The following is a 27,525-nucleotide window of genomic DNA, read 5'->3' as shown; positions in this document are numbered from 1 at the left end:
TTAGCCTTTGAAGATGCTGACAGTGCTGTGGATGATCGAGACAGTGACTATCGCAGCGAGACCAGTAACAGCATTCCTCCTCCGTACCACACCACTGCGCAGCCCAATGCCTCTGTGCACCAGTTCACTGTACCATCACGCCTGCAGCAACAAGGAGTCTTGCGGGAATCCTGTGCTGACTCCCTACAAAATTATGACCTGGATTATCGTGAGCATGTGGCCATCAGGTGAGTGAGGCCTTCTGGGCAGCTTTTCTTTTCCCATTACTCTTCCACAGCAGAACCTGAAGGTGCTGTGCTAGCAGAGGAGGGCAGCAGAATGGCTCTGAAAGGCTTTTGCTGGGAAGGTATGATATGTTTTGCTAACACTGGGACTTAATGTTAACCAGCAAAAACCTGTAAGACTCCTTAAGATTCCTTAACTTTTGAAGGCCAGGACACTTACTAATAGGTTGTTCTGGTGCCAGCGCTTGAGTGTGCTCACAAAGCCCTGTCTGGCAGAGTTTATCCTATTAGGATATGCCCCTCTTTCTTGGGGCAGATGCGTTTTCTGTTTCAGATTAGCTCCCCCTCTTCTATTAGCTCTGCCAAAGCAGCATATTTAAGGAGAAAGTCTTCAACAGATTATTTTCCGTTATCATGCAACACTGTTGAATAGCGTGTTTTCCTTTGGGCTGCCTGAAAGATAAGTTTACTGGCTCTAAATTAGCTTTTTGACCCTAAATCAGTAGTTTCACAATTGTTCCAAAGTATTAAGCGTAACAGAGTTAACTTACTAGGATCAATGGTTGTGAACTAAAGCTGGGAGCTATAAAAATGTAACAAAAACACTGTTTCAAAGAAAAGATGAGTTAAACGTAAGGGGAAAGCAGAAGAACTTGGATAGTGCTAGTAAACTCGATAAGAGTGGGGTTATGGAACAGGGCATGTTGCTGCCTCTGCCTCAGGTGTGGAAGAAAGGCAGCTTCTTAAATACTGCCAGAGCTGGAGGTGTAGGGCTTTATATGCATTGTAACTGATTCGTTCTAACTCATCACTCTTGGTAAGAATGTTCTTGTTTCCTCAAGCCTGAACCTGAATTCAGTTGCCTGAATATGGCTAAATTTAGAATTTTTTTTTCTTTAATGGTAAAAGCTGAAGTTTAATGGTAACACTTAAAGTTGTCACTGTTACTGGGATTTCATGCAAGTGAGCCAACAAAATGCATTTACTGCAGTATGACCTCATTCTTGGTGCTTTTTTCCTAGTCTGTTAAATACCTAATGTAAGCAAGGTAGTCCCTTTTCCATGCTATTGTATCCCATTAGTTTATAGTAATAAAATTGTTGAAGATCTTGCTGACAGTCTGTGAAGATGAATTGAAGCTATTTTTTGTGGAAGAGCCAAGCGGAACAGTGGGTTGTGAACTTCTAGCCATATCTAGTGAATAAATGTGTTTGTAACATGACATTCCACGGAAAAGACTTCTGGTTTGAACTGTTGAAGAATACTAAGATGGAGTATGATTTTTTAATTTTTATTTCTTTAACGTATGGATATGAAAGAATCTAGACTGATAAAGTTTACTTAAAAACTAAGGGCTTTGTAGCCTGCTCCCTTTGAGGATTCCTGTTTCCCTGTGCATTTCCTACATGACTAGCAAGACTTCACTACATATTTAATCTTAAAAATAGGAAATGCAAATAAGCTTTCCAAAGAAGCTACATGGGATTCTCTTTTCTTATCAGAGAGGTATTTCTAAGTAGAACTGGCTGGAAAAAAAAACACACACATTGGGCAATCTTAAATATTTCAAAACTCAGTTGTATAGAGTATTGCAAAACCAAAATGTGTTTATCTTTTGCTCTTAGCAACTTTGTGTGCCATGGACCAGGCAGATGCTTGAAGTTCCTGGCAGACTGCAGTTCATGATAGCTGAGGAAATGACAGCTTGTAGGAGGCTGTATAGGGCAGACCCAGAGGAACCAGACAAAGTTCAGCTAGAACCTGTCTTGAATTAGGTGAAATGCCAAAATGCTTCAACTGGAACTGGCTGTACTATCATCTGTTTTTTTTTTTTTCCTAACAACATTTGGGTTTGGCTGGAAGAATTTTGATCCTCTTTATCGGCTGTTAAGCATAATTGCATTCCCTTAATAGAAGGATGTGTTTCATTCCCCTCTCTCCAAAGGATAACAAATACTATTCTTCTTTGCTCTGGGAGAGTGTTTTGCTCCCAACAGCCAGTCTGACTTCAAAATAGCAGTTTTCTTCTGCAGAGATTTATTTATTTTTTAATTCAAGCACTAATTTTTCCTTGCAATGTTCATTTTGTGTAACCATGTGTCCTCCATGTCTCCCTGCTCTCGCCCTGTTTACTCCCAAGGCGATATGATAGCATAGATTCCACTGTGAGTGGCCGAACTGACCTAGAGTCCACATCTGAGTCTAGTCAAATGACAAGCCGCCAGTGCTCGCTAGAGAGCAGGCACTCTCTAGATCTGTCTGATAGGTGGGTTAACCTCTGTGCAGCCTGTGTGCTTGTCTCCTTGCTCTTGCTGCTGTGAAGTCGTCTTGTGGCACAGTTCAGCTGATTTTTGCTGTTTGCCTTGGCTGTGTTTCAGATCTGTGGTGGTCTAGTGCCGGGCTGATCTTGACATCTTTTTCCTCTCCTGGGTGTTGGACTTCTTGTCATTGCTCTCTTTCTAATAAAACAAATGTTTTGTAGAGTAGTAGAGGAACCTCTCCTGGGGGAAGGAGCTCATTTAGAAACAAAAATCATTTCTTGCCTAAATTAGTCAATTGTTGGTTCAGCGTTTACAGGTAATGGCTCTTCATGCATTCACGTAGCTTCCGTTGCTTTCAGCTCAGACTTGGAAGGGCTTGATCCAGTAACTGTGGTGGCCCTGTGAGTCTTTTCAATTTCATTAGTTTTTTTAAGATAGTCATTCCCATTGTGAACTTAAAATTGCAAGCAAGAAGTGTAGGAAGTGTTCTAAACCGTGTGCAACAGGACTCATTTGAGGTAATGAGTATCTTTCCAATTAGTGCAAGTTAGCTAATACTGATGGAAATGAAGCAGTAAACCAGCAATAGTGAAAATGCAATGACCTGTTTTTCTTTCAGTGCTATCCCACCAGCATCCTACATTGGGGTGCCCAGGCAGCTCAGCCTGTGAAGGTGAAGACTTGGTGTATTAGCAGTATCCATACAAAGCCCATGTACCCTTTGCCCTTTCTCTTCTCTTGATCTGCTCTTAGAGTATCAGGTTGGGTGCACCTCCATGCTGCCTAGTTCCTGACAACTAATGACATGAGACAAAGTTGCTGTGCACCTTTTAGATGAGCATTTTGATTTTTTTGTACAGGAACTCTAGGAAGATTTAGACAAACATGAAGCTTTCTTGCTACTAGGTTTTGGGTTGGTGATCAACTGATATTTAATCCTTTTGATCCTGGGCTAGGAATTAATCCTGAAATCCCAAAGATCATGTATTTGGGTTTCTGGGAAGCTTCAGCTAGTTTGACAGCAAAACTAGATCCTTAAATCTGTTCTCTCACAATGAACAAAGTGGGTTGCTGGATCTGTTCAGATGCATTGCAGATGGGGCAGTACAGATCCTGAAAAGCTTCTCAGGCTGGCAGTGGGCTAGTATCGATCACCGATGGGTTATTTTGCCTTCTGACTCAGTGGCATCCCCAGAGATCTTCATTTTGCTTTCGGAGGAGCCCGTTGAGGGGAGAAGATTGCTGTCAGTGCACATGTAGGCAGCAGGCTTGAGGGTAAGTTTCCTTGGTGGAGGACAGAAGATAATCAGCCTGTCTTCTACTTGTCCCAGGTTTCAGGGCTCAGATACCCAAAGAAATGGTCCATCCTTGCTCTGCACAGACTTCCGTCCACTTCTCCACCAGACCTCATGGCATCACAACCAGAGTAACTACAGCCGTGAGCTCAGTTGTCCCTAGCTGAGGTCAGGGGTCTGGTGCTGCGTCTGCCCACGCTGCAGGGCATCTGCAGAGGGAGTGCGTTACCTGCGGTGAGAGCACTCACAGCAAACAGGAGCAGTGGCATAACTTGAGCTCCTCATGTTGATGGTGTGTACAGTTCGTATTTTGTTCTGTCTCTTCTTCCTTGGAGTCCAGTCATTGCTGAGTCCCTGCACACATTCACTGCCCTTTAGCCACCCTTGGGAGAAACAGAGTGTCCTGTGGGCTTTATGAATACTGCTAATACTGCTAAATTGAAGTCTGCTGCCTAGAGTAACCGAAATGCATGCATAGCATAGTGGAATGGTGTGCGTGGGTGCAGTATCTTAAAGTAGTCCTGTTACTGTTATAACTGACTTTTTTAAAGCATGCCTAAAAAAGTAGCAGCAGAGTATTGGTACAGCTAAGGCCGCGTGCCCTCACTTGATCACAAAAAGCTGTTCTCTCTCATACAGGCATTTCCAAATTCTGTGCAACTGTAACCGGTGGAATATCATAACCCATACTGCTTTTTTTTGATGGTTTGATTGAAGTTTAATGGTGGTAGATTGACAGGTTTTCAGTTTTGTAATGTCTGGATGTTTCTCATTTTAATTTTCTTTTATTTAATGCATGTTTTTCATTACTGTTTTTTTTCTGTCCTTTCTAAAGCTTTTTTTAAAAAAACTGTTGTTTTCCCCTTTCCTTTTTTTTTCTGTCTCTTGTCTTTTCCCTCCCACCCCTTTTATTTTTCATCTTAGACAAGGATCTCTAGCTAGGAATGACAGAGTCAGGATTATTCCATTTAATTCTGAAGATGGAGAAGAAGAACAAGAGAGTAACTATGAAGAGCTAGGAAAACTGCTAATAGAGGAGTTCTTAGAAAAGAGCCATAAGAATAGAAGTTGGCAGGAAGCAAACATAAAAAATGTGCAAACTCTCTCAAAAAGGGAAAATTTCAATCACTGTGAAAGGTCAAGATGCTGCCAAAATGTGTGTGTGGAGTCAGGATCTGTAGATGTCCCTAGGTATCCTCAGGAGTATGATACAATAGATAGGAGAAGGAAAAAGAAACTGCGATACAGCAGTCTTGAAGAGAGTGAACAAATGAGCCTGCAAAGTAACGGAGGTCTGCACTTTCCAAGGGAGAAAAAAAATTATTTCAGTGGTGTGGCAACTATTTCTGAACCTAATGATGATTTCCCAGTATATGGTAGGACTGGAAAATATACCAGCAGATCTGAAGATAAGGAAGGTTTGTCTGCTTATCCCATCCTGCGTCCATACAAAAATGGCTTAATGGTTAAAAGTGGTAAGTTGCCCAACAAACAGACAGTGAACCATGAGGGTTCACTTCACCTCAGTAATGGTGAAGAAATGAAACACATAGGGCTGCCAGATAATACTTTTGTGCCCCTGGATATCCTAGAGGAATTTGACAGCAGTGCTTCTGATGAGTTTCAGTACTCGCCCGTTTCAGATGAGGAAATGGAGGAACTCGCAATGCTTTCACAAACATGGTGTGATTCTGACATCAGCCATTTGAGAGACTTCACTGTTAATTACCCTGCAAATTCAGGGTCCCAGTTAAAGGCTAGCTGTAATAAAAAACACAGGACTAAAGGGAGCAAGCATGGTCATCCTATGCAAGACTTGACACTGTCTCCTGTTGAAGAACCCAGCGAGGAGTATGTAGACACGATGGATGAACTTCAGTGTCTGGTAGAAACAGTTTCAGAATACTTGGCTGAAAAGGAGGAAGAAATCAGCAAATTTGCTACATTGCCAGAGACAAGAAAAAATGCTGAGCGCATGTTACTGAAGCAGGATAATGCTGATAATTCAGTAGAAGCCAGGAAGTCTGCACAGACCAAACATCCTGCTGCGGAGGAGAGTACCAAGGGCAAATCTGAATCTCTTCCAGACTTGTCAGGTGTGAAGAATACTGTGAATTCCCTGTTCAGCTCTTTGACTGAAAAGGTGGGGTCAAGCACAAAGCAGCTCACAGCCTCTGTTGAAAAGCTTGTTTCTTCCACTCCAGAGAAGACAGAAACCAGAACCTCATCAGAAGGTGGAGTCTCAAATGTACTTCCTAGCAAGCCCAAAAGCGAGAGTTCATCTTCTGGAATGGCGGCAGATAGTAAAGCTGACACAAAGTTCTCCATTCACTCTTTGCTACCATCCCAGGTGAGTGGTGATAAAAGAGCCCCGAATGTAAACTCCAGCAAGCAAGAAACCACTCAGGTGGACAGTAAGTCTTCCACACCGCATCATCTCCAGCAATCACAGGAAACCACCACCAGCAGCCAGCAGAACCAGCATTCAGTTATGAATTCTGTTCTAGGCATGTTTAATCCTTTAAAGATCTTCTCTGAGAAGGAAGTGCCAAAACAAGAAGTCGTAAAAGAGGAGCACACTGAGGAGAAGAGCCATGCTGTGAAAGCCGATGAGGCAAACAGAAGTGAGAGATCGTCTGGACAGACGGCAGACAAGATCAGCGGTATGGTTCCCGAGGCACAGCTGAGTGAGACTAAAAGTGAGGCAGAGGTAAACACAAATAGCACTTCTGTGTCTTCAATCTTTGGCAGGCTCACAAACTCTGTCAGTTCCTTCAGTCTGAAAGCCAATTTAGATGGTCTCTTGGCTCCAAAGCAGCAGGATGTGCCACAGAAGCAGTCAGATTTGCATCATGTTACAGATCAGCCAGATGCCACCATAAAAGAGGGCACACATGCTGCCAGGGAGCAGCCTCCTGCAAGTCACTTACGGGATCAGCATACTGCAGGTCATGGACTGGGAAAGAAGCAAAATAGAGCTAATGGGGAATTTCATTCAGAGCCTCAGGATCAGGGTACAGCACCTGAAAGCTTTTTCAGTCCACTCAAAAAGTCTTTCAGTCAGTTGTTACTTCCTTCTGCTGAACCAGGGCAGAAAGAAAATATGCCTGGGCTTTTTAAAGGCCATAAGTCTGAGGAAGATGTAAGACAAAACAGTTCATCAAGTGAAGAACACTCATTTCCTTTTACCAGGAAACTTCCTTTTTTCAGTGCGTTGGGTTTTTCAGACAAGGAAGAAAATACAAAGGAGAAAGGTGGCTTTATTCCTTCATTATTTAAATTTTCCTCTGCAGAAAATCTAGCAAATTCTAAGGACCAAACAAGTCATCAGAGTTCTAGTGACATTTCTTTGCCTGAAAACAGAAGCAGGAATTTAGAAAATGCCATTTCATTAAAATCTAGCTCTGTTCCAGATTTATCAGACCACAAGGAAGAACTTAAACAAACCAAAAACATGAATAAAGAAAAGTTATCTACTGCCCAGGAAAGCAGAAACAAACACCAGGAGAGCACCTCTATTACCTTTATGGTTGCAGGAGAGCAGCAGAGAACTAAGAATGCTCAGGAAGAACCTACAAATTTAAAAGGACGATTACCAAAAGGACTAAATGCAAACTTAAACGACAGTGTAGTTGAATCCATCCCTTCAGACAGAGGGCCAGAAGCTGCAAGTGCAGATGATATGCAGAAGAAGCACATGCCAGGTTTTCTTTCTGGATTTCTTCACATTTCTTCCAACGAAAACACTGCCAATAACCGTGAGTTGACTGTTAAAAATGAGAGTGATAGCCAGAAAAGCAGTTCTTCTGGTTTATTTTCTGGTTTATTTAAATTTGCTTCAAATGAAAATGTTGCTGAATGTAAGCAGGAGAAAGTGAAATCAAACTCTCTTGGCTTCATGAAGCTTTTTGATAGAAGTGAGGATTCTAACTTGGAGAGAAAATCCAGTGACTCAGGAATGACTTCTGATACCCAAAGCAGCACTGCAGAGAAGCAGGAAACTTCCAGCTTCTTTAAAAATCTGCTGCCCAAACCAAAGGAGAAACTGGATAATGTGAAAATGGTGGAATCTTCCAAAACTACTGACCACCCGCCCAGCACAAGAGTAAATAAGCCAGCTGAGCATTCTGTGCCCCCTGATGCTCTAAATCCTCAAGCCAAGGTACACGACTTATCTGGAAAGTCTGTAAAGAGTAGGCAAGTTGCTTATCAGGATGCAGAATCTAGAAGTTTTCCAACCTTTTTAAAGAAAGAGTCAAATGAATTTCTTAATTTGACTAATAAAAACCATAACCTTACAGAGCAATACTCAGCTTATCAGGAAACAAGAAGTCATTCTAGCTTTGAATGGGAATATGAAGTGGGGGAACTTGTTGACGCTCGAGAAATAGCCCTGCCAGTTTACTACGTATTAAACCAGAACTCTGTTCTGCCGCCTCAGTTAATGGACTGGCCTGAAAATGACATGGTAGTGAATCTCTGTAAAAAGGATGGAAATGCAAATGTGATGGATTGGCAGACTAATGCCAATTTTGATGGAGAAAGTTTGGATTTAAGTGTGATGTCATATGAGTCATTTGACCAATTAACGTTTCAAGATTTTTGTTCAGAAGAAAATGACGCGTGGACTGCTAATTCTCTCAATGAAAGTTACAGTAACTTTCCGCCTTTTGAGAGAGATGGCAGTTACTCGTTAGAAGAGCTGCCAATGGATTTAAGCTACTCCTCTGGCTGTGATGGAACTATGTGGACCCTAATTGACCAAGAGACTTTAAGTATGGATGAGAACTTTATGTACTCATCTTATAGCCAGGACTATCAGGAGTGGCTGATGCTGCTTGAGCAGGGTGTATGGTGGCCATCAGAAGATGGAGATTGTGGATACTACATGTACAGTGACAGCCAGTATGTGTATTCACTGCTCACTGATCCCACTGGGCAGTACGTTTATGTGTGTGCTCCGGAGACTTATTCCTACCCAGAGTGCTGGGATTATAATGTTCAGATGGGTTCCATTCCAAGAGCTGTGCTGGAAGACAACACAATTGCTGTTTGTGGTTTTAAGGTCCCTCTTGGCAATGAAGATGAGCTATTTTGGTTTGCTGAAGAGGAGTGTTTAGATGATTATTCAACAAATAAACCTCTGGATTTGTCAGTAGCTTTGCAGAGGAGTGATCAGTTAATGAACATGAATTTGGAGACATTTTCACAGATGTTTGAAGAGTCCATTTATTATCAGAGAGAGCAGCCACTAGACTTCTCGGGTTATAAACTTCAAAAACTCAAAGTCGATTTTAGACCTGAAAAGGAAACCCAGAACTATTCCGAGGAATCTTCGGTAACCCTTGATCTTAGAATACATTCCAGAGGGGCTCATGATAAATCGCTGAGTAAGGAAGCCCACACCAAGGAACTGGATAAGGCTGTCCCTGTGACAACTGCTGGGGGCGGATCATCAGGATTCTTTGGTTTCCATCTGTTTCAATCTACTCCTAAAGCTGAAGAAACTGTGGCAACTACTGAACGAGTAACAGAAGTAAAAAAGACTGAAGAAGATAAGAAAATGCCAGTGAACAAAGTTACCTCTCTATTTTCTGCGTTGGGTGGATTGATTGGAAAGTCTTCAGGTCCTGACTCGGAGACATCAGAAGATTCTTCCTTGAAGAGAGCAGACAAGTGGTCAAAATCATCGGAAGATAAAACTGATGTTTTATCACTTGTACCAAATAAAAAATTAGATGAGGCACAGGCAGGGCAAAAGTTTCCTGTTACATCACAACTGAGAAGAAATACTTCGTCAGATCTTAGTTTGGAGGCTGCTAGAAATGAAAAGCTGGAATTAAACCAGAATGAAAACATCCGTGTTAAAAAAGCAAGATTAACAAAATCTCCTCCTCAACTGAGCCAAACTGCTCCAGATGGCAGGCCCGTAAGAGCAGAGGGACCTGCTAAAGCAATGCCAGCTTCCAGGCATCTCGAACGACATGTGAGTATTAATGAACCCAGTCAGCCACAGCCAAATCAGAGCCACCCAGCCCCTGAGCCCGAGGAAACGTTATTTAAAAGTGCTCTGAAACTGTTCAGCCTCGGGGAAGATTCTTCTGGAAGTTCAAATGCTAACAAAACCCAAACTTCTGGATTTTTTGACTTCTTCAAAACACAAGTAAGTAAAGCACCACAGCCATCACCAGATCTGGAAAAATGTCAAAATGATAAACCAGAAAAGGTGATACATCCAGAACAGAAGGAAGCCTCCAGCATCTCATCCTTGTTTGGATCCATTGGAGATCTCTTCAAAGTGGAAGCTGTGTCTTCTCAGCCAACACCAAGCGCTGCAACTCTGCCAAAAACCATTAGTAGAACTGTGGCTGAATCAAGACAAAAAACTGGAAAGTCTGGTGGTCCTCAGAGTGTTAGTATGCCATGTCTGTCCTCCACTCCTAAGGAAGGGGTGAGAACGGAAGGCACAGACAGGCAGATCTCTCCTAGCCCTGGGGTGCAAAAGGAACATCTGAGCAGAAAAGCTGAGGAGGAGTCTTCTGAGGGTAAGAAAGTGCCTTCTGGAATTGCTTCACAGAAGCCACTGCTTGTAGGTCCCAGTATAAGCCAGTCGAATCAGTCAGCTGTGCAGCAGAGCAGTGTACCCACAGACAGACCAAAGCAACAAGGAGGAAATCGTTCAGGTGGCACAACTAATCAGACAAAACCAAGGCCAGATCAAATCCCTAAAGAATCAGGTTTCAGTTTCCCATTCAGCTTTTCTGATATCACTGCTCCAAAGCCACAGCCAGCCGGTAGGAGCATATTCTCCTTCTTCACTGGATCAGACGAACCAAAGCCTTCAGCACCCGCTCCTGCTCCTGCTAGCGCAAAGCAGCAAGAAACAGAGGGGCTGTTTCATCTGCCCTCCTTCTTTTCCAGCGGTCCAACTGCTGACAAGAACGTACCTCAAAAAAGTACTAGCTTTAGCTTCTTCAATTTGACATCCTTTTTGGATGAAAAGCCACAAACTGCTCCAGGACAGGAGGTTAATACAAAACCAGCTAAACCAGTGAACTCTAAGCCATATATGACCCAAAGTATTTCCAATGATTCTGGTATCAAAGTTTCCAGTTGTGCCAGCCAGCAAGATGCAGACAATAAAAAAGAAATTGATGATATTATTGCAGTAGTGACTGGCAAACAAACGTTTAATAAAGTCACCATGAGAGAAAACAAGTCAGAAATGCTGGCAGTGAAAAATGCAGAAAGTGTTGCCGAGGTAGTTGAAGAGAGTGACTTAAAAAAGCCTCCTCAGACTGATGATACCGCTGGAATCAGTTTGGATGCTTCTGGTCCTTGCCCTCAGACTCCCAATGTGCAGGAGCATTTTCAGGATGAGCAGACTGTTTCCTTAGGGGCAGAAGATGATGCTCTGGGTAGCACAGGGAAGACGGACAGTGAATTTCCTATTGATAAAGAAGAGCCATATTCTTCAAAAGAACAAGCTTCTGAAAATAAAGATTATAGTACAGACTTAGATGGTAAAATGGATTCAGTGATTACAAATGACTCAAATATTGCAAGTGACATAAAAAATGAAGTAGCCTCTGAAGAAGTATGTGCACAACATGAGTTGCCGGAACATAAATTACCCAAACAAACTCCTGGTGACAGGTTACAACAGGCACAAGAGTTACACTTTATTTCTAAAACGCCCGAGCCATCTAATTTGCAAAACAAACCTAAAGAATCTGAGGGTGATAAATCGGTACTGGATTCTTCAGTTGAAATGTTTTCAAGCTTCATGACAAAAATGAAACCTCCTAAAACGTTGTCTGGTTTCTTTTCTCAACCGCAAGCTCCTGCACCTCCTACTGCACAGAAGAAAAGCTCCTCTTTCTTTGGTTTCTCATCCCTCCCAAGTGGCCCAGCACCAGCTTTCACAAACGATCTCTTTGGCATCTTCAAAGGTCCAAAAGAATCTCCAAAAGAGATGCCTCCACAATCCACCCCTAAACCTCAAAGCAGCAAAATGAAAGATGTCATTGGGTCTGTTCCAGCAAAAGACTCTAGGAAGACAGAAGATAGTGTTGCAACCAGGGAGTCTGAAATAGATATGTCAAGCTCTCTGAAGCAGGACATATTGCCTGTCTCAGTAGAAGAGAACTTCACAAAAGAATCTCCCATGAAAACAGAAAATGATGAAAACAGGAACTCAGAAACCTGTAAAGAGGAACCTCTGAAGATCACTCCAGAAGCAGTGATCTCTGGTGAAAGTCAAGTCCCGGAGGCTCTGCAGCTGGTTAGTGATGCACAGCCCTCTGAGACGATAGATGTTAAACCATGCCAGTCTGATTTCAGTAGTGCAGTCAGTACAGAGCAGGCTGAGGCCACTGACCAGACCGAGGTAAGTCCATGCCAGCTAGACATGTCTTCACATGTAACAGAGGAACAAGATGCTTCGACAGACAAAGCAGCTGTTGACTCCCTTCAGACTGGCTCCAGTGGTGGGCTTGAACTGGAAATTGAAGCCCCAGTTAATGGGACAGGCACAGACCTTTCCCAATCAAATAAGAGTGCTGCACTTGAATCAGAGCCTGCTGTTCCAGGGGATCAGGCTAATGCTAGCATTGACCGGCCAGACATGATCAGTAGTGATGGCAGAGAACCCATGGCTCCTGTTGATGAGCCCAGTGTTCAACACCTTCAGATGGATGAACAAGAAAAAGGTGAGGTAGAACTGCAAATTGCTGGACAAGAAAAGAATCTGTCAATTAATGAGATACCTGAGGAAGGGATTTCTTCTGAATGTGAGTTGAAGAAACAGGGTAAGCCTAATAACGCTCCTACAGATGCAAACAGCAGTAAAATGGTCTTCGAAATACCAAGCATGCCCAGTTTGCCAAAATTCAGCTTTATGTCATCTGCTGATACTGGAAGGCCATTTGGGTCTTTCTTCTCTCAGCAGCCGCCTTCTGTTAATAAAGCAGGGGCAGATCAGGGCCTCATGTCCAGCTTTAAGAAACTTTCTTCGAGTCTCTTTGAAGGAGGCAGTGAAGAAAAGGTGAGTAAACCAGAGAGTGCCCAAGGAGCAGTGTTTGGGAAAAAGCTAGATTTCTCCTTTCCCTGGCAAAAAGATAACAAGGAGACCTTTGCCAAAAGGGAACCACATGTACCACCGCAGGCTTTGTCAAAACCAGATGACAAGGTGTTAAGAACAGTCAGTTCAGATGAAAACTCAAAATCTGCAGTCTCAGATCAACTGACTGATGCAAATATAGAAGTAAACTTGTCTTCAAAGCAGCCTGACATTGTAGACAATGAACTTTCTGAAGAACCATCTGGTGCAAGCACTGTTGATGATGCATCCAACAAAGAGCTGGGAGAGAAGTTTGATAAAGAGCCCGAAGATCAGCAGAACGTGATTTCCAGTGAATTGCAGAAAGATCAGGCAGATGAGTATGCACCAGAGCAGCCTGAACTGAAAGAAACCGAGCTTGATTCAGCTCCTAATGGAGCCGTGCTTCTTCCTAGCACGCAGCCTGCAGATCTGAATAGCGTGGAACAACTGAAGGAGAAAAGGCTAGTTACAAATCAGGCATAATAAATGGTTTCAACTGATTGACCATTTATAATGCAATACTGCAGCAGTAGATGTTAGCCTTGGTGTCTGATGTTAGTAGCTCAGTCCCCTCTGTATTTGTTAAGTGTTTTTGATATCACTGATAGCTGTCACAGGGGATGTGGTAAACCGCGATCACTAGTAATGCACAAACCCTTATACTATTTTCTCCACTTTCTCCGCTCTTTTTTCTGTAAGTGTTGATTGGATTTCCCATGCTCTTGCACTGTGTCCTGCTGAATGAAATGCTTTTAGTGCTAATTTCATTAGCCTTTCAGAAATTTAGTTCTTTGTGTGTTAATTCTGCTGCATACAATTCACTTTGCTTTCTTGTTTAGTGATAATTATGTTGTGTGTGTTAAGAAAAATCAACAGTAGATAAGGTACTGAAAGGAATAACCATGTTGTTTTCAAACTGCAAAGTAAAAACTTAATTTTAGAGAAAAACTTTACTTACTGCTAACATATTGTAGAACTAAATAGGTTCATTTCACGTTACTGATGCTTGTAAAACATTTTCAGAGATATCAGTGAAGGTATTCTAAGGCTTGCTCTTCCTAAAATCTCTGCAAAAGGTATTTCATGCAGTTAGGGAAGCTACTAAAGGAAAGTATCAGTATTTCATGAGGCTGTATTCAGACCTGTGCATGTGTCAAGTTAAAATTGCCATCAAAATTTGAACTGGAGACTTGAATCACCCACAGATATGCATTTAGTAAGTGGAAGCGGTTCTGTCTCTGATCTGACAGTTGCTGCACTGCACTCCCCAAACTTCCTGTCTGGCTTCAAATTCTCCTTACTGTACAAGTGAGAGAAACATTAGTGCTGCTTAATTCTTGGATTGAAATATTTACCGTGGCTGAGCCACAGTTTTCCTGACTGCATGAGAAATTTAGAAATTTCCATTCACTGTAATTTGTGTGAGGATTCTGGGGATTCAGTTCTGGAAGTGGTGTCTTGAATCATAGAGATCACGCCCTTGGAGTGGTGGTGTGTTTTTTTGTTTTGTTTTGTTTTTTGCATAAATGAAATTGTTGAGAGGGCTTTATTGGAGTGAGATATGCAGCATCGCTTTGTGAACAATTGCTCTGCTTTTGTAACAGGTTTTAAGTTCGGTGGTCTTAACCTTGATCTTGATTTCAGGATATTTTATTATAATCATATTATATAAATATAAACAAACTTAACTTCTTATTAACAGCCTAAATGGTCATGGTTAAGCTGCAGTGAAACTGTAGAAGTCAAACACTTCCACTCTGAATTCCCATGTTTCCATTTTTATTCTTCTCTGGCTATTAGAATATCTTCACTGGCAGTGTCTAGATGATGTAGGGTGGGGAAGTGAACAATTGGTGCCCGGCAGATTTTTGTAACTCCGTATCAAACCTAATCTATGTAGTGGTAGGCTGTGTATTTCTATTGCCTACCCAAGTTTTGAAGTTCAGAAGTCTAGACCTAGTTCAGGAGGCATAATTGCTAGGTATGACTTCATAACATATCTTTTTAGTATATTTAGTGTCCCATGCAGGGTTTTAGATGTGTAAATTGCTTTTCATTTTTCAAAGTGATTGCTTTATCTGACGGACTTTCTTATTCTCTCATAGTCCTGCTGGCAGTAGTAGATATGGCTCCTCTTGTAATGTCAGCCAGGGAAGCTCTCACCTGAGTGAGCTGGACCATTCCCATGAAAGTGCCCATGGCTCTGAGCAAGATGACGATCACCAGGAAAGGGAGTCAAATCATTCCTACCGCAGTTCGGGCAGCTACCAGAAGGATGGCCAGACATGGCTCAGGGAGCAAGAGGAGCCTCGCAGCAAAGGAGGGGAGGAGAAGGTCTGCGAGACAGAGGAGAAGCATACAGATCACTCTGCAGCTAAGTTACCCCTGGCACTTGACAAGCCCAAGGATGTTGATGCAAGAGCCCAAGTGAGGTAGGTGAAGTGCCCTATTCCTGAGATCTTTTCAACTCATTCGAAGAGGATTTGTCCCTGTTGTTTTCTGGTGCAAATTTATGTATATTGTTCTTGCAGTTGTCTTTTACAATAAGCTTGGTGTTGCTGATCTGTGAAACATTTTTATGTGTAGAAACAATTATTTATGAGACATTGACTAAACTTAAACTGTATTTTCTATATACCTGTTAATCCCTTAAAATTTAACTTCTGCATTTTCTGTTTCTTGTTTGATAAATGTAGTTTAGTCCAAAGATAGCTGCTTTTATTGCTCATGTGTGATCAGGCTTATGCATGAGCAGCCATCTAGTGATGGTTGGAGCTGCATTCGTTCTTTTCTTGTATAGTAAGCTACCACAGCTAGAGTTACTGTTTATGTAGTTGCAGGTTGTAGACTTACCATGTGAATTGATGTGTTGCTCTAACTCATGATGGCAGCTTTTCTTATCCTTGCACTTGGGCTTTACAAGCTGTTGACAGTATTGAAGACAGTCCTCAAAAGTTTGCAAGCAAAGTTTGGAGGAGTAATGCTCTGGATTATGTATAGGTTTTACAGGAATTTCAAATTCCACCACTTAGGTTTGAGAGTATCTATCTTTTCCTGAGGTAGTTAAATCATTGCAGCCCTTAGTGTGGACACGGTTATATTTTCATAGGCATGAGGGATTATTTTCTTCTGGTTAAGATGGATGGATCAGTTAGATTCATGGAAAGATGTCTGCCTGTCTGTAGTCTTTGGGGGTTACAGTATGGATTGTACAGTTACACTGGTGTCATTGTGCTTATGTGAAAGAATTAACGACAGCAGTTCATGTGTAGGCAACTCTTACACTAAAGATATAAAAAAGGAAAACAAGACTAGCAAGAGTGTTAATCTGTTCTTAAACTCTGACTCACTTTCCTCTTCTCATTACAGAGTCTTGTCCCAGAATGGCTGGCCTATATTTGCTTACATGGAGGGTTATTCACGTAGTCTATTCCAAGCTAATTTAGGCATCTAGTTTATTACTGCATCACTGGCTCCCATTCTCTCCACTGTGGTAACACTTGCCAGTCTCCATAGAATACACAGGGAACTTAGCTCTGAACTTTGGTCTCTGGATTTGCACCTGAGCTAGATGTGTAGCATGGATGCTTGTTGCTATCAGCTATTTTAAATACTGTGCCTTCTGCATCTCAGGGTGATTGACACCTCAACAGCATACAAAGGAAGGGATACAATCAAAGGCCCAATGTATCATGAGGATGGAGTATAAAATGTGTTGTGGGGTGCAGAGGTGAAGCTTTGCTGCCAAATACTTGTGCCCTCTTGAAAAGCTGTAGGAAAAAGTAGAGTGAGACAGGTGCAGGGATTAGGAAAAACATACCTGAGCCCTGTTGCCAGCCTTTCCACTGAAAAGAGGCTGTAAATTCTTAGCAGTAGGAGTGGAAAGAGGCAGTGGTTAGAAGAGACCTGCAACAGGTATGAGGATGGAAAGTCTTCTGTCTGCTTCTTTGTATGCAATTATGATACCACTGTGCTGAATTGGCTTGATCAGGAATCTTGGACAGCGTTTCTGATGATCTGACTGATGACTTCTTTCTCCTGGAGCTATTTTTAATAATGAAAATATTTTGAACTAAGCTTTTATCTATGTGGATTTTCCACCAAAAGACTAGGATTGTACCCTAGTTTATATTTTTCAGCTCATCAGTTTCCAAGATAGTTCTTGTACATGAGAAAATCTCTACTTCAGTTTCTCACTTAACATAATGTGTGCACGGCTATGTTTGCGAGGAGTTTGTTGGTTGCTTCAGCTTCCAGAGCTGAAGCTGTGATTGCACTATGTAATGCTGAATCTTTATGTTACATATGAACATTTGCCATATAGGGATTTTCTGTTTCTTGTTCTTAAGCTACCACGGTGACAACGAACCACCACCATTTTCTCCAGCAAGAGCCCATTGGATTCGAGCCATTAGCAAAGTTCGACTGCAGCTTCAAGAGGTAGGATGGAGAATTGCTTCCCTCCTTCTCTGTGTTTCCTGAGTTTTAGATCTGTGGCTGAAGGTTTAATTTCTTTTTCCTGTTACAGTTTTGATGTTTTGCAGACAAAAAACCATCTAAAATACTGTGTAGGACTGCAGCATGTTTTGATGGTCTTAGAGCTATCTAATTCTACCAAACATTTTGGACACTGTTTTTTGGAACTAGAGATGAATTATGAGAAAAGATGCAGAAGCAGGAACTTAGCTAAAAATTTGTATATGGTAATCAAAAAAGGTTTGGTACTAAATGGTTTGTGTTGAACTGTTAAAAATGAAGACTTCAAGAGAATGAAGACCTCAAGGCAACTTGAGGATAGCTTGTTAGCTTAGTAGGAGTTATCTGTATTATTTGTCGTGTGAAAATGTTCCTTGGGAAGTTTTACATCAAATATTTTTATATATACTAATTGAAAGTGGGTGTATAATAAGTCTCTTGGTATTTCCAGCTCATGAAAGTAAGATTTAAAAATAAATAATCTTGATTTGGGAAGTCAAAAGGAAAAGGTTGCGACATTTTCTTCAACAGTATAAACAGTGTTGTTTTTAGAAAACAGCAATTAATCCCCCCCAAAGGTTTTTTTTTAATTACAAATCTTTTGCTTTTATGTGTCTGTAGGCCCACAGAAAGAAACCATATGTTGTGTTCATGTTCTATAGATGATAAAATATTGCCTATTACCAATATAGGTACAAAGTGCAGAGTTAATATATTTCATTTAGAAGTAAGTACTTTCTTATATAGCTTTTTTTTTTTAATAAGAAATAATTTTACAGTATCTATTGATCATCAGCAGAACTTTTCTTTCTCTGCTGGATCTGTTGCAAATATTTGTGAAGACAAGGCTTTTGTCTGGGAAGGCATCCGAAGTGCCATAGCAGAAATGGCTTTTCCCTTGGCTTATCTGGATTGTAAATTATTTCCCAGCTAACAAATACTGTGTTACTTCACTTTTGAGCAGAATGAATTTAGGTCAAAACTATCAGTGTGACATGGAAATTGAAGGCTACCATTAGCATCCAATAAGATAGGGAACTTCCATTGTTGTTTTGTAGCATGTGCAAGCAAAAGAGTTTAGTTCTGTGCATACGGAAAACGTGTGCACAAGCATACTAGAAAGGACAAGAGGTTCACTGATGCCTCTCCCTAGATATCTTTCTGTCTAAGAGAGTACAAGGTCCATGTGGTGATTCAGTGTTAATCAAAACTTCTGATTAATGTATTCTGATTTAGTATTTCTGCTGAATTTTTAAAGTAAGACATGCTTTGAAATGATTGTTAGCAGAAACACCCCTTTAGTGTTTCTAAACTGGTGGTTTTGTGACAGCAAAATGTCACAATTCACTTTGTGTTAACCACTGCTAGCTTTTGATTCAAACTTTCCTTAAAACAAAAATCTTAAGTGTTGGAGTATTCCAGCAGGCTGTTAAGGCTTTAGCTGTCTTTAACGTGCTTTTCCTAACCTTTGCTGTAGATCTCTCTTGCTCCATATAAATCCATTTCTCTTGTGTAGGACAAGCAGTAAAGGTGCAGAACTGATTCCCTTCCTCCACTGGAGGGCTGCTGCTAAGAGAGAACCAAGCCCCGCTCACTCTTCTCATATTTGCGAATGGACCCTTTTAGCCTTTTCTTTGTCAATTTTTATAGGCACTCTTTAATCAGCCCTTGTCTTTTTTCATTCTTTTTTTCTTTCTGAAGTACAGTGTCCAAAGCTGAATGTGGAAACCCAGCCGAGAGCCTGCTCATGTGCACTACAGAGCACACACGACTTTGTTCTCCGAGGCTGTGATCCTGATATCCCAAGATATCAGGTGTCTTGCTGTGGTGATACCTTTTTGTCTCAGGCTAGCAATCCTGATGCATGGTTATCCTTTTATTCTTTCCAGAGCTGAGATCCCTTCTGATGAAGGGTTTTGTCAATCATTCCCTGGCCTATATTTGTGTTGGATTAGATCTGTATATGGATTTGCACTTGTTCTTACAGAATTGTTTTTTTTCACTCATTAAACACATTTCTGTCTGTCTCTTTGTAATCTGTTATGCCTACAAATCCTTCAAGTCATATGTGAGAAGTTATGTAGTACTCAAGCTGCCAGGCTGTGCGCTACTAGAACTGCCGGAGGGTCCCTACTTGATGCATTCTTTGAGTTTGCCTACCCTGAATATAATTTTTCCAGTGTGTTTCAATCTATTTTAGCAGTTTCATTAAGACCTCAGGGTGTAAAACTTTCTCTTCTGTTCTCATACCCCAAAGACTAATTTACCTTGTTGTAGAAGGAAGTTAAATGCATTTGACACAGTTCTACTTTTGATGAAACCATGCTCCCTGTTATTTCTCTCCTTTTTATGTTATAGATGATTTGCAGATAATTTGATTATTTGTTCCAGTCTTTAATTCCCAGGAGGAAAAGAAGAAGTTATGTAATTATAATTTCTTCATAATTACGTAGGTCACCCTCTTCCTATTTCTTAAGCATAAATGCTTGGTGTGCCCTTTTCCCATCTTTAGGTGCACTGCCTGTTTTTCAAGTTCTTAGTGCTGTATGGATTGGCAGTGTTGCACCTTAGTATCTGAGGATGAAGATTTATCAGGGCCAGCTGACTCAGAAATAATTACCTGCATTTGTTTTTCTTTACAGCAGCATCTTTCCTAACTTGCTAAACTAACTAAACTTATTTTAAAAACACAAACAAAAGCCAACAACATTTAATTTTGTTAGCTACCTGACTGCAGTTGTCCCTGTCAGTGAAAACCAGAAGCAATTAAGGCATCAAATGTTCCAGGCATCTTAATGCCACCTGATGATAGCTCTCCTTTCCTGTGAGTAGTAGGCATTGTTTTTTTGGTCATACTGTGTGTTCACTGCTAGGTTTTTAATTTTGTGCTTTGGGCTTCTGATTTCTTCCCTCTGTATTCATGCTCATCCTTAAAAACTCCATCAGGAAGATATCTGTAGTTCAAGGTCCAAGCCGCCTGAAGAGCTTGCGATGTGTTTGAACTGGTTTCTCAATGCACCTCCTTTTCTGCTTCTTCACTTGAGACGGCTGGTGATTTATGCCTGTTAACGCTGTTTTAACTGCTAAAACAGCTTCTTGATCTCATTGCCCTTCAAGCCTGTTTCTCATGAGTTCTAGCTACTGATTTTCTGAATTTTTTTAGTTCGTGGTTTTGAGCTACATAGTGGTTATCTAGTGTGCCTCACTCCTTTCTTTCCACAGCATCAGGAAAACTGTCACAGTTTTCTCAGATACATTTGCATCCTCAACTCCTTTCTCTGTCATTTCTCTCAAACCTAGAAGAGCTTCTCTGCTAGTTGCTTTCTGCACTTTCTGCATCATCAGCTTATTTCTATACCTTGTTTGAAAGTCAGTGTTACCAATACAGACTATCCAGATGGGTATCAGGATTTTAAAGGTCCCTGAGATAGTAGTCTAATGTCGCAGGTGATTCTGTTGGTTGTTTGGAAAGGTCTTGCCTCATTTATCTGAGCACCATATTAACATTTTTCAATCTTTTGTCATTACCTAGAAGCTTTCAAGAGGACTATCTTCCTCTTTTGTTTCAGCCCTTACAGCTGCTGCTTAAGTCCTTCATGCTCAAAGCAGTGCCTCCAGCTCTTTTCCATGTTCTCTTTCCTCAGTCTGTGATATTATTTCATATTAGTACTTGTGGAGCTCCAGGTCACTGATCTGAGCTGTTGGATTCCTCTAGCACAGGCTACTGAAACGGTTCTTAATGCTCTTAATTGTTAATTATCTGGCTGAAATTTGAAAAAAAGACACCCAATAAGTTTCCATATGTGATGTGATTATAAATCTCCTGAGCAATTGAGCCTCCTACCTGAGAAGAGATTAATATTCATGTGAATAATATGCATACCAGCTCTTTTCCATGTTCTCTTTCCTCAGTCTGTGATATTATTTCATATTAGTACTTGTGGAGCTCCAGGTCACTGATCTGAGCTGTTGGATTCCTCTAGCACAGGCTACTGAAACGGTTCTTAATGCTCTTAATTGTTAATTATCTGGCTGAAATTTGAAAAAAAGACACCCAATAAGTTTCCATATGTGATGTGATTATAAATCTCCTGAGCAATTGAGCCTCCTACCTGAGAAGAGATTAATATTCATGTGAATAATATGCATACATCCCACAGCACCATGAGTCAGAGAAATGTAGTATTTTAATTAAGACTTGACAGCTACAAAGTGGCTCAGAAATTTGTAACTATGCTTATTAAAAAAGCTTTGTGGTAGCATGCATAGTTTCTTTTTCTTATTTTCTGCTGCTCTTTCTGTGTTTGTGAAGAGGAAAATTAATTATGCCAAAATCAACCTAGAATATTCAGCCCTGAGAGGAATGACTCAATAATTCTCACCTTCATACTTAGAACTTTGTCTACAAAGAGGGATTAATTGATAGCTCGTCTGCTGCAGTCCTTCTGTGGGAGCTTTTTTTCCAGAAGAACAACAAACACATGGCTATTGCATTTTCAATTTGCAGCTCTCCTTAACTGAAATAGCCCTCAGCTAGGGATGTGGCTGTGTGACTTTTAAACAAATTTGACTCTGAGTTTTGTATAATACTGAAGAATTGGCTCACTGTAGAAGAGGAGAAATTCAGAGAAATTATCATATTGCATCTTAAGAAAATCTTTCAGCATTTAAAGGTATTACAAGAGTGTGTGGGGCCTGGAATTTTATGCATTTAAACAGATTCTATGTATTGGGGGAAAAAGTCTTCTGTATCACTTTTCTCTTTTATGTCAGAAGATTAAATACATCAATATACTGTTTTTTGTTGTTTCAAAACCAATGTCATTGTAGCAGTGTTCACTCTTCGGCTTTTCTTCTTATAGATGCCGTTTTATACCAATTATTTTGATTTTAATCTCAGATGTTGTCAATAGTCTGTTCTTGATGATGGCTGTGTAACTAGATCACGTACCGAGTTGGCAGATGTAGTTCATGACATCGTTCTGGAATATGATAACCACCCAGAGCAGGGGATTAAATAACTGTTCTTTAGTCTTACAGGTACCCAGTCTTATCCCCAGTCTTATTTTCCCATGCCCTACAGTTATACAGTCAGCACTTCTGAGCAAGCACCTGTAAATACGTTAACAACCATCAGGCTCTCACTTTTAAAAGCCCTGGTCCAGGGGGGATGTTGTATCGCTGATTTTGGAGTGTGAAGCGCTATTTTTATTTTGACAAAGAAAAGTTTTGTTGCAAACTACTGTCCTCTTATGTGAGGTGCCTTGAAGAGTCCCTTCTAGACTACACTGCCTACATATGAATGCGAGCCCTCTAAGCAGTACAACTGGTACTGCGTGGTGGCTAATGGAGGATGTACTTGCCTTGAGCCAGAAACCCTTTGTGCCTCTCAGGAACGGTGCAGTCCATGCAATAGTTTACTTTCGACATTTCACTTCCCTTAAGCTTTGTTGCCAAGGTGTCTTTTCATCAGTCCCGTGAAGATGAGTAAGCTCTGCATTTTGAAAGCCTCCCACACAGTGACAAAGAAGCAAACCGAAGCACTATGTACTCTTTCAGAAAGTTACCAGAAACTTCTCTTTATGCAGAGAAATGACATCTCCACTTAGACGTCTTCCTTTTTTACCTGTGGTATTTATAAAGGTTATCTTTAGCTTTCAGCTATATCAACGTTGCTGATCAAATATCTCAGGGATCAGAGCTGGTGGGGGTCTGGAGAGCACCCTCGTGCTTAGGAAATCTCTGTTCCTGCTCCAGAGAGTAGGTGGTAAGGCATGAGTGCAAGGGTCGCTGCCAGCTGTAGTGCAGGCTGATGTTGGGTGGCAGTGCTTGCAGTGACAAATGCTTTCTGCGTACTTCATCTATAAAATGCATATGTGGCTTTCGTGCTTCTTAGGGAACGTGCAACAATAATTATTTATAAAGCAGTTAAATACAAAAGTAGTGGAGACCTCCTAGCATCTTCCCTTGTCATGATTTTACTTCCCTGCGTGGCTTCTGACTTTGCGGATTGGCAAGTCTTGTGGGATTCGCCAAAGCCCCCCATTGGCGTTTCTGAGGCAGGTTTTAGTGTGAGGCAATTCCCTGGTACTTGAACAACCTGTGTCTGCTGTCTCTTGCTGCATCTCTTTGAGGGAAGGTTTGGCTGACATGCTCTGCTCGGAGGAGGGAAGCGTTCTTTCATCTCCAAGCATCTCAAATAAGATATCTGCATATCCATCTGTTTGGAATAAAATGTTTGTTTATCATTACCAAGATTCTCTGAAACCTACTAGCATTTTTACATGCTTTACATCAAATGTTACGTTATAGCAAACGTAATTATTTGTGTACACACACAAGGAAATAGTCTTGTACCATCGTTAATGCAGCTGTTGTGATTTTCAGCAGATTTTCAATAACCTTATCTCCAGTGGGAAAAATCAGAAGGCTTTCCCCTTTTTACAGTACCTACGCTAAAACTAAGAGGAATGCATGTCTTGTGCAGCAGCATGCTGGTCAGAAATGCTTTTCATGATGACCAGAGCAGCTAGAAGCCTATTTGATGGCTAACCAGATTTTCTGTGAGTTTCTTTAAGCATATCGGTGCAGTAATACTCCAATTCCATTCACTTCTGCTAAAAAAACAATTTCAGTGTTGAAGGCCTGAATTCCCTGGCACACAGGATATCTTTCCCCTTTGGTGAAAACCAAGTTCCCATTTGCTGACTAGAGGGAGAAAAAAACCACAAACTTGGGAAGACTTGGGAAGCTTTCTTAAAGCTATAACAGACGTTTGCAGAGTGGATAGGAGTACACAGTTAACTTTTCCTGGCACTATTTTACTTTTTCCGTTGCAAGGCTCCTGTGGGCTTGTGAGACCTGGGGATAGCCTCCATGAGAAGGACAAAAAACAAACAAACAAAAACCAAAAAATTCAGACATTATTTCTTTTCCTAATCTGTAGTACTATTCAGGACTACAGCTTCACTTTTCTAGTTTTATATTGTAAACTCTACACATCTACAGCTCAAAATAATTATGAAGCCTTTAAATGAGAATCGAAGTGCATTTTACTTCCTTTCCAATGTTTATTCCATTGATTTCCTTAACAAGAAAGGGAAGGCTGTCTGTGCAGCATCTAGGATATAGATTACAAGCACAGGATGTTCCACAGCCAGGCACATCCTGCTTTGTTCCAGCACTGCACGTTGAGCTTGAGTAACCAGGTGTGGTTGAACTGTGTGGTCCTGTTCTGTGACTTGTAAGGTCACACTGACACATGCCAGTACTGGGATGTATATGAATAGTTTGCTGTTAGATCTCATTTTTTGATTTGAAATACTTCATGAGTGACTGACTTCTGGAGTGAAGCTGGAGGGAAGTGGCTGGGTCTTTTGTATGGTATAGTTCTGTGTTGTTTTTTTTTGTTTGTTTGTTTTGTTTTTTCATTTTTAGGAGCTAGATTTTTTGATTCTGGCTTTTTTGAGATTGACTGGGATGTGATCTGGGAAGGGAAACCCCTCTGCAGAGGAGCCATCAGCTTAAGTTAGAATATATCTGGAATAAAGGGATGGGGGGAACAACTGGTTGCTAGCCTAAACTGGGCAGTATAGAGACTTTAACATAGATTTTCTCCATTTTACAAAGTGCACTGACTGCTAAGCTGCAGCTCTTGTCTAGGTAATGCCTCTTCCCTGCAATCCCTTCCCTGTTTAGATATCTCAGACCTGAGAGATATGCCCTTTGACATTCATCACGATCCTGTGAAACAGGGCTGGATTCTGACAAGCTGGTGTTTTCTGAAGGAAAAGATTCCTTATTCACCTTCCTTCCCACTGGAATTGCGCTGCTGCTGATCAGAGAGCGAGATGTGGGTGGCAGCAGTGAGATGGCAATGTGGGTATATGACCTTATGTCTCACACTGTTCCTAGGTTCCCAATTAACACTGTGCGCAGAAATGCTGCCTTTTTGTCTTTATCGTTTCTCTCAATCTGGTCACAGCAATTTCTGTGTTTGTCTGCAGAAGTGGCTTGTGCGTTGTAGACTGAAGAAACTATCCAATATGCACAAAGCACCTCAGAACTGGGATGAAGTACAGTAAATGTTTTTCCCCTCCCTGCTGCTGTCCAGCTTTCGTTCATGCTTGTATCAATACTTCTTCAAATACTTTGTCCATATACTTTCCCAGGACTTGCTGAAGAAGTTGTTTGAAGGTGTTAAGAATAAATGGAACCCCAATCTGTTTGGAGAACAGACCAAGTCCTATTAACAGTATATCATCATCAATAGAAGAGTATCATCATCAATAGAAGAGTACTAGAAGTGTTAGAGCTGAGGCAGCCATTGCCATTTTATGCAAAATCCCCCTTTGTGCTTTGGTTTGAACACGTAATGGCAGAAGGAATTGAACCAGCATGCTGTTGACAAAGGTTTGTATCTGATGTGGAGTGTGGCACAGAAACCTACTGTGTCCTGGCCACCTCCATGTGCACTTGCACGTGGTGCTAAGTGGAAATTGAGATTGATCTAGCACTGGAGTAAGTCAGTTCCTCCTGCTCAGAATAGGGGTGCAATGGGAGAGGTGGGTGGGGAGACTCCTACCTGCCACATACGCAGCTCTTAAAAATAGCATTGGCTGTTGGGAGAGCCAGACTTCACACTCTTATTTTTAAGGCTCTGCGTGGGCAGAGGGGATATTTCCCTGTGTTGCGTATTACTGAGACAATCTGTACAAGAAATGCTGCTCTGGAGAAATAGCAGTGTGCTTTGGCTTACAAAGCACAGGGCTTGGGGAGGGGATGAGCTGAACAGCACTGGCTGAGCACATCATAAGTGAAACAATATCAGTGCAATATTAGCAAATGTTTTGAATAGTATCATAACTCCATAGAAAAAGGAAGTAAATGATTGTGGTCCATTGGAAAGTAGTTCTCCAGATGATACGAGAACTTTCTTTGTGTCCAGGACTCTTAGCATACAAAAAGGATTTTTAGGCTGTGTCACGGCCACCAGCAAAGTGTCTACTGTCTGCTTATTGTTCAGAGTCTGAACAAATTATGACACTGTGGAGGATGGGACTTCCACATCCCTGGCAGTGCTCAAGGCCAGGCTGGATGGGTTTTGGGCAACCTGGTCTGGTGGGAGGTGTCCATGCCCATGGCAGGGGGTTGGAATTAAGTGGTCTTTTTGGTCCCTTCCAACCCAAACCATTCTGTGATTCTATTTCCATGCTATTTCTAAGATGATGCCACACAGGAAACCAGCAAATGATTTGGATAAGCTGTGAGAGAGGGGACACTGGGGCAGTCCTGGGAGGGGAGATGCTGAAGGTGTGAGCTGAGGCCAGGCAAGTATGGCTCAGTTAGCTGAGCAGACTGGAAGCTTAGAGCAGATGTTGCTGCCATGTACTAATAGAGCAGGGGAGTAAATATTGGCAAGTTTTGCAGCTATTTAAGCTAAAGGTTAATGTTAGTGCAAGAACAGAAGGGTATAAGCTGGTTATGAACAAACCCAGGCTAGAAATCAGAAAGTGATATTTCTAATTGTTAGTGAACAGCTTCCAAATGGGTTTCTTTGCCCTTTCTGTTTCTAATTAATCTAAAATTGGGTCTGTTTATGAAAGCTATTATATGACAGTCGCCTGTGGGAGCAAAGAATGGGACTTCATCATCTAGGAAGCCTCTAAGTAGGCTGTGAGAAATGTCCGTGGAACCACAGCCTCCTTAACTGTTTTTTGTAGCGTAACCTCCCCATGTTCACACTGCCCACCTGCCTGCCTTTACTGCTGTTTTGCAGGACCCTGTGGGCTTCAGAGCACAACCAGAGGTGTGTGGGAGAGGTATTTGCCACGTAGATACTGAAATAAAATTGTCAAAATCATATCGCAGTCCCTCTTGGATGATGACTTCTCGATACACTTGTGCAGAAAATATTAAGGATCCAAGACAGTCTGAGGGGTTTCTTGAAGAACGGTGTGTATCAGTGATTCATGCTTGGTAATGAACCTGTCAGAGCTATAATTTTGTTTTCTGACAAATGATCAAGTTGTAACAGTTTCAGAAAATATGGTGTAGGATATAAACAGTTTTGTTCTTAAAGAGATTTTAAAAATTTCCCATGAGATTTCTGTTGCTTATTTAGAGGGTAAATTGCAATTGAACACATACTCATTAAAAGTTTCTGA

At 41.3% G+C, this 27,525-nt stretch overlaps 1 protein-coding gene across 5 annotated transcripts in view; it reads left to right on the top strand.

Annotated features, from left to right (window-relative positions):
• UNC13B (unc-13 homolog B) overlaps nucleotides 1–27,525 on the top strand; it is a 219,894-nt gene that overhangs the window by 69,223 nt on the left and 123,146 nt on the right. For 3 of the 5 annotated variants that reach the window (XM_083818327.1, XM_083818325.1, XM_083818326.1), the window contains exons 8-11: nucleotides 5–227; nucleotides 2,365–2,490; nucleotides 14,989–15,315; nucleotides 17,233–17,323. In XM_083818327.1, the coding sequence (XP_083674453.1) occupies nucleotides 5–227; nucleotides 2,365–2,490; nucleotides 14,989–15,315; nucleotides 17,233–17,323 (767 nt within the window). The remainder of the gene's footprint in view (nucleotides 1–4; nucleotides 228–2,364; nucleotides 2,491–14,988; nucleotides 15,316–17,232; nucleotides 17,324–27,525) is intronic. The other 2 variants (XM_083818328.1, XM_083818329.1) reach the window with 1 other exon arrangement.

The sequence above is a fragment of the Anser anser genome, assembly GCF_964211835.1.
Source record: "Anser anser genome assembly, chromosome: Z".
In the NCBI taxonomy this organism is placed as follows: domain Eukaryota; kingdom Metazoa; phylum Chordata; class Aves; order Anseriformes; family Anatidae; genus Anser; species Anser anser.
This window is presented reverse-complemented; position numbering and strand designations above follow the sequence as displayed.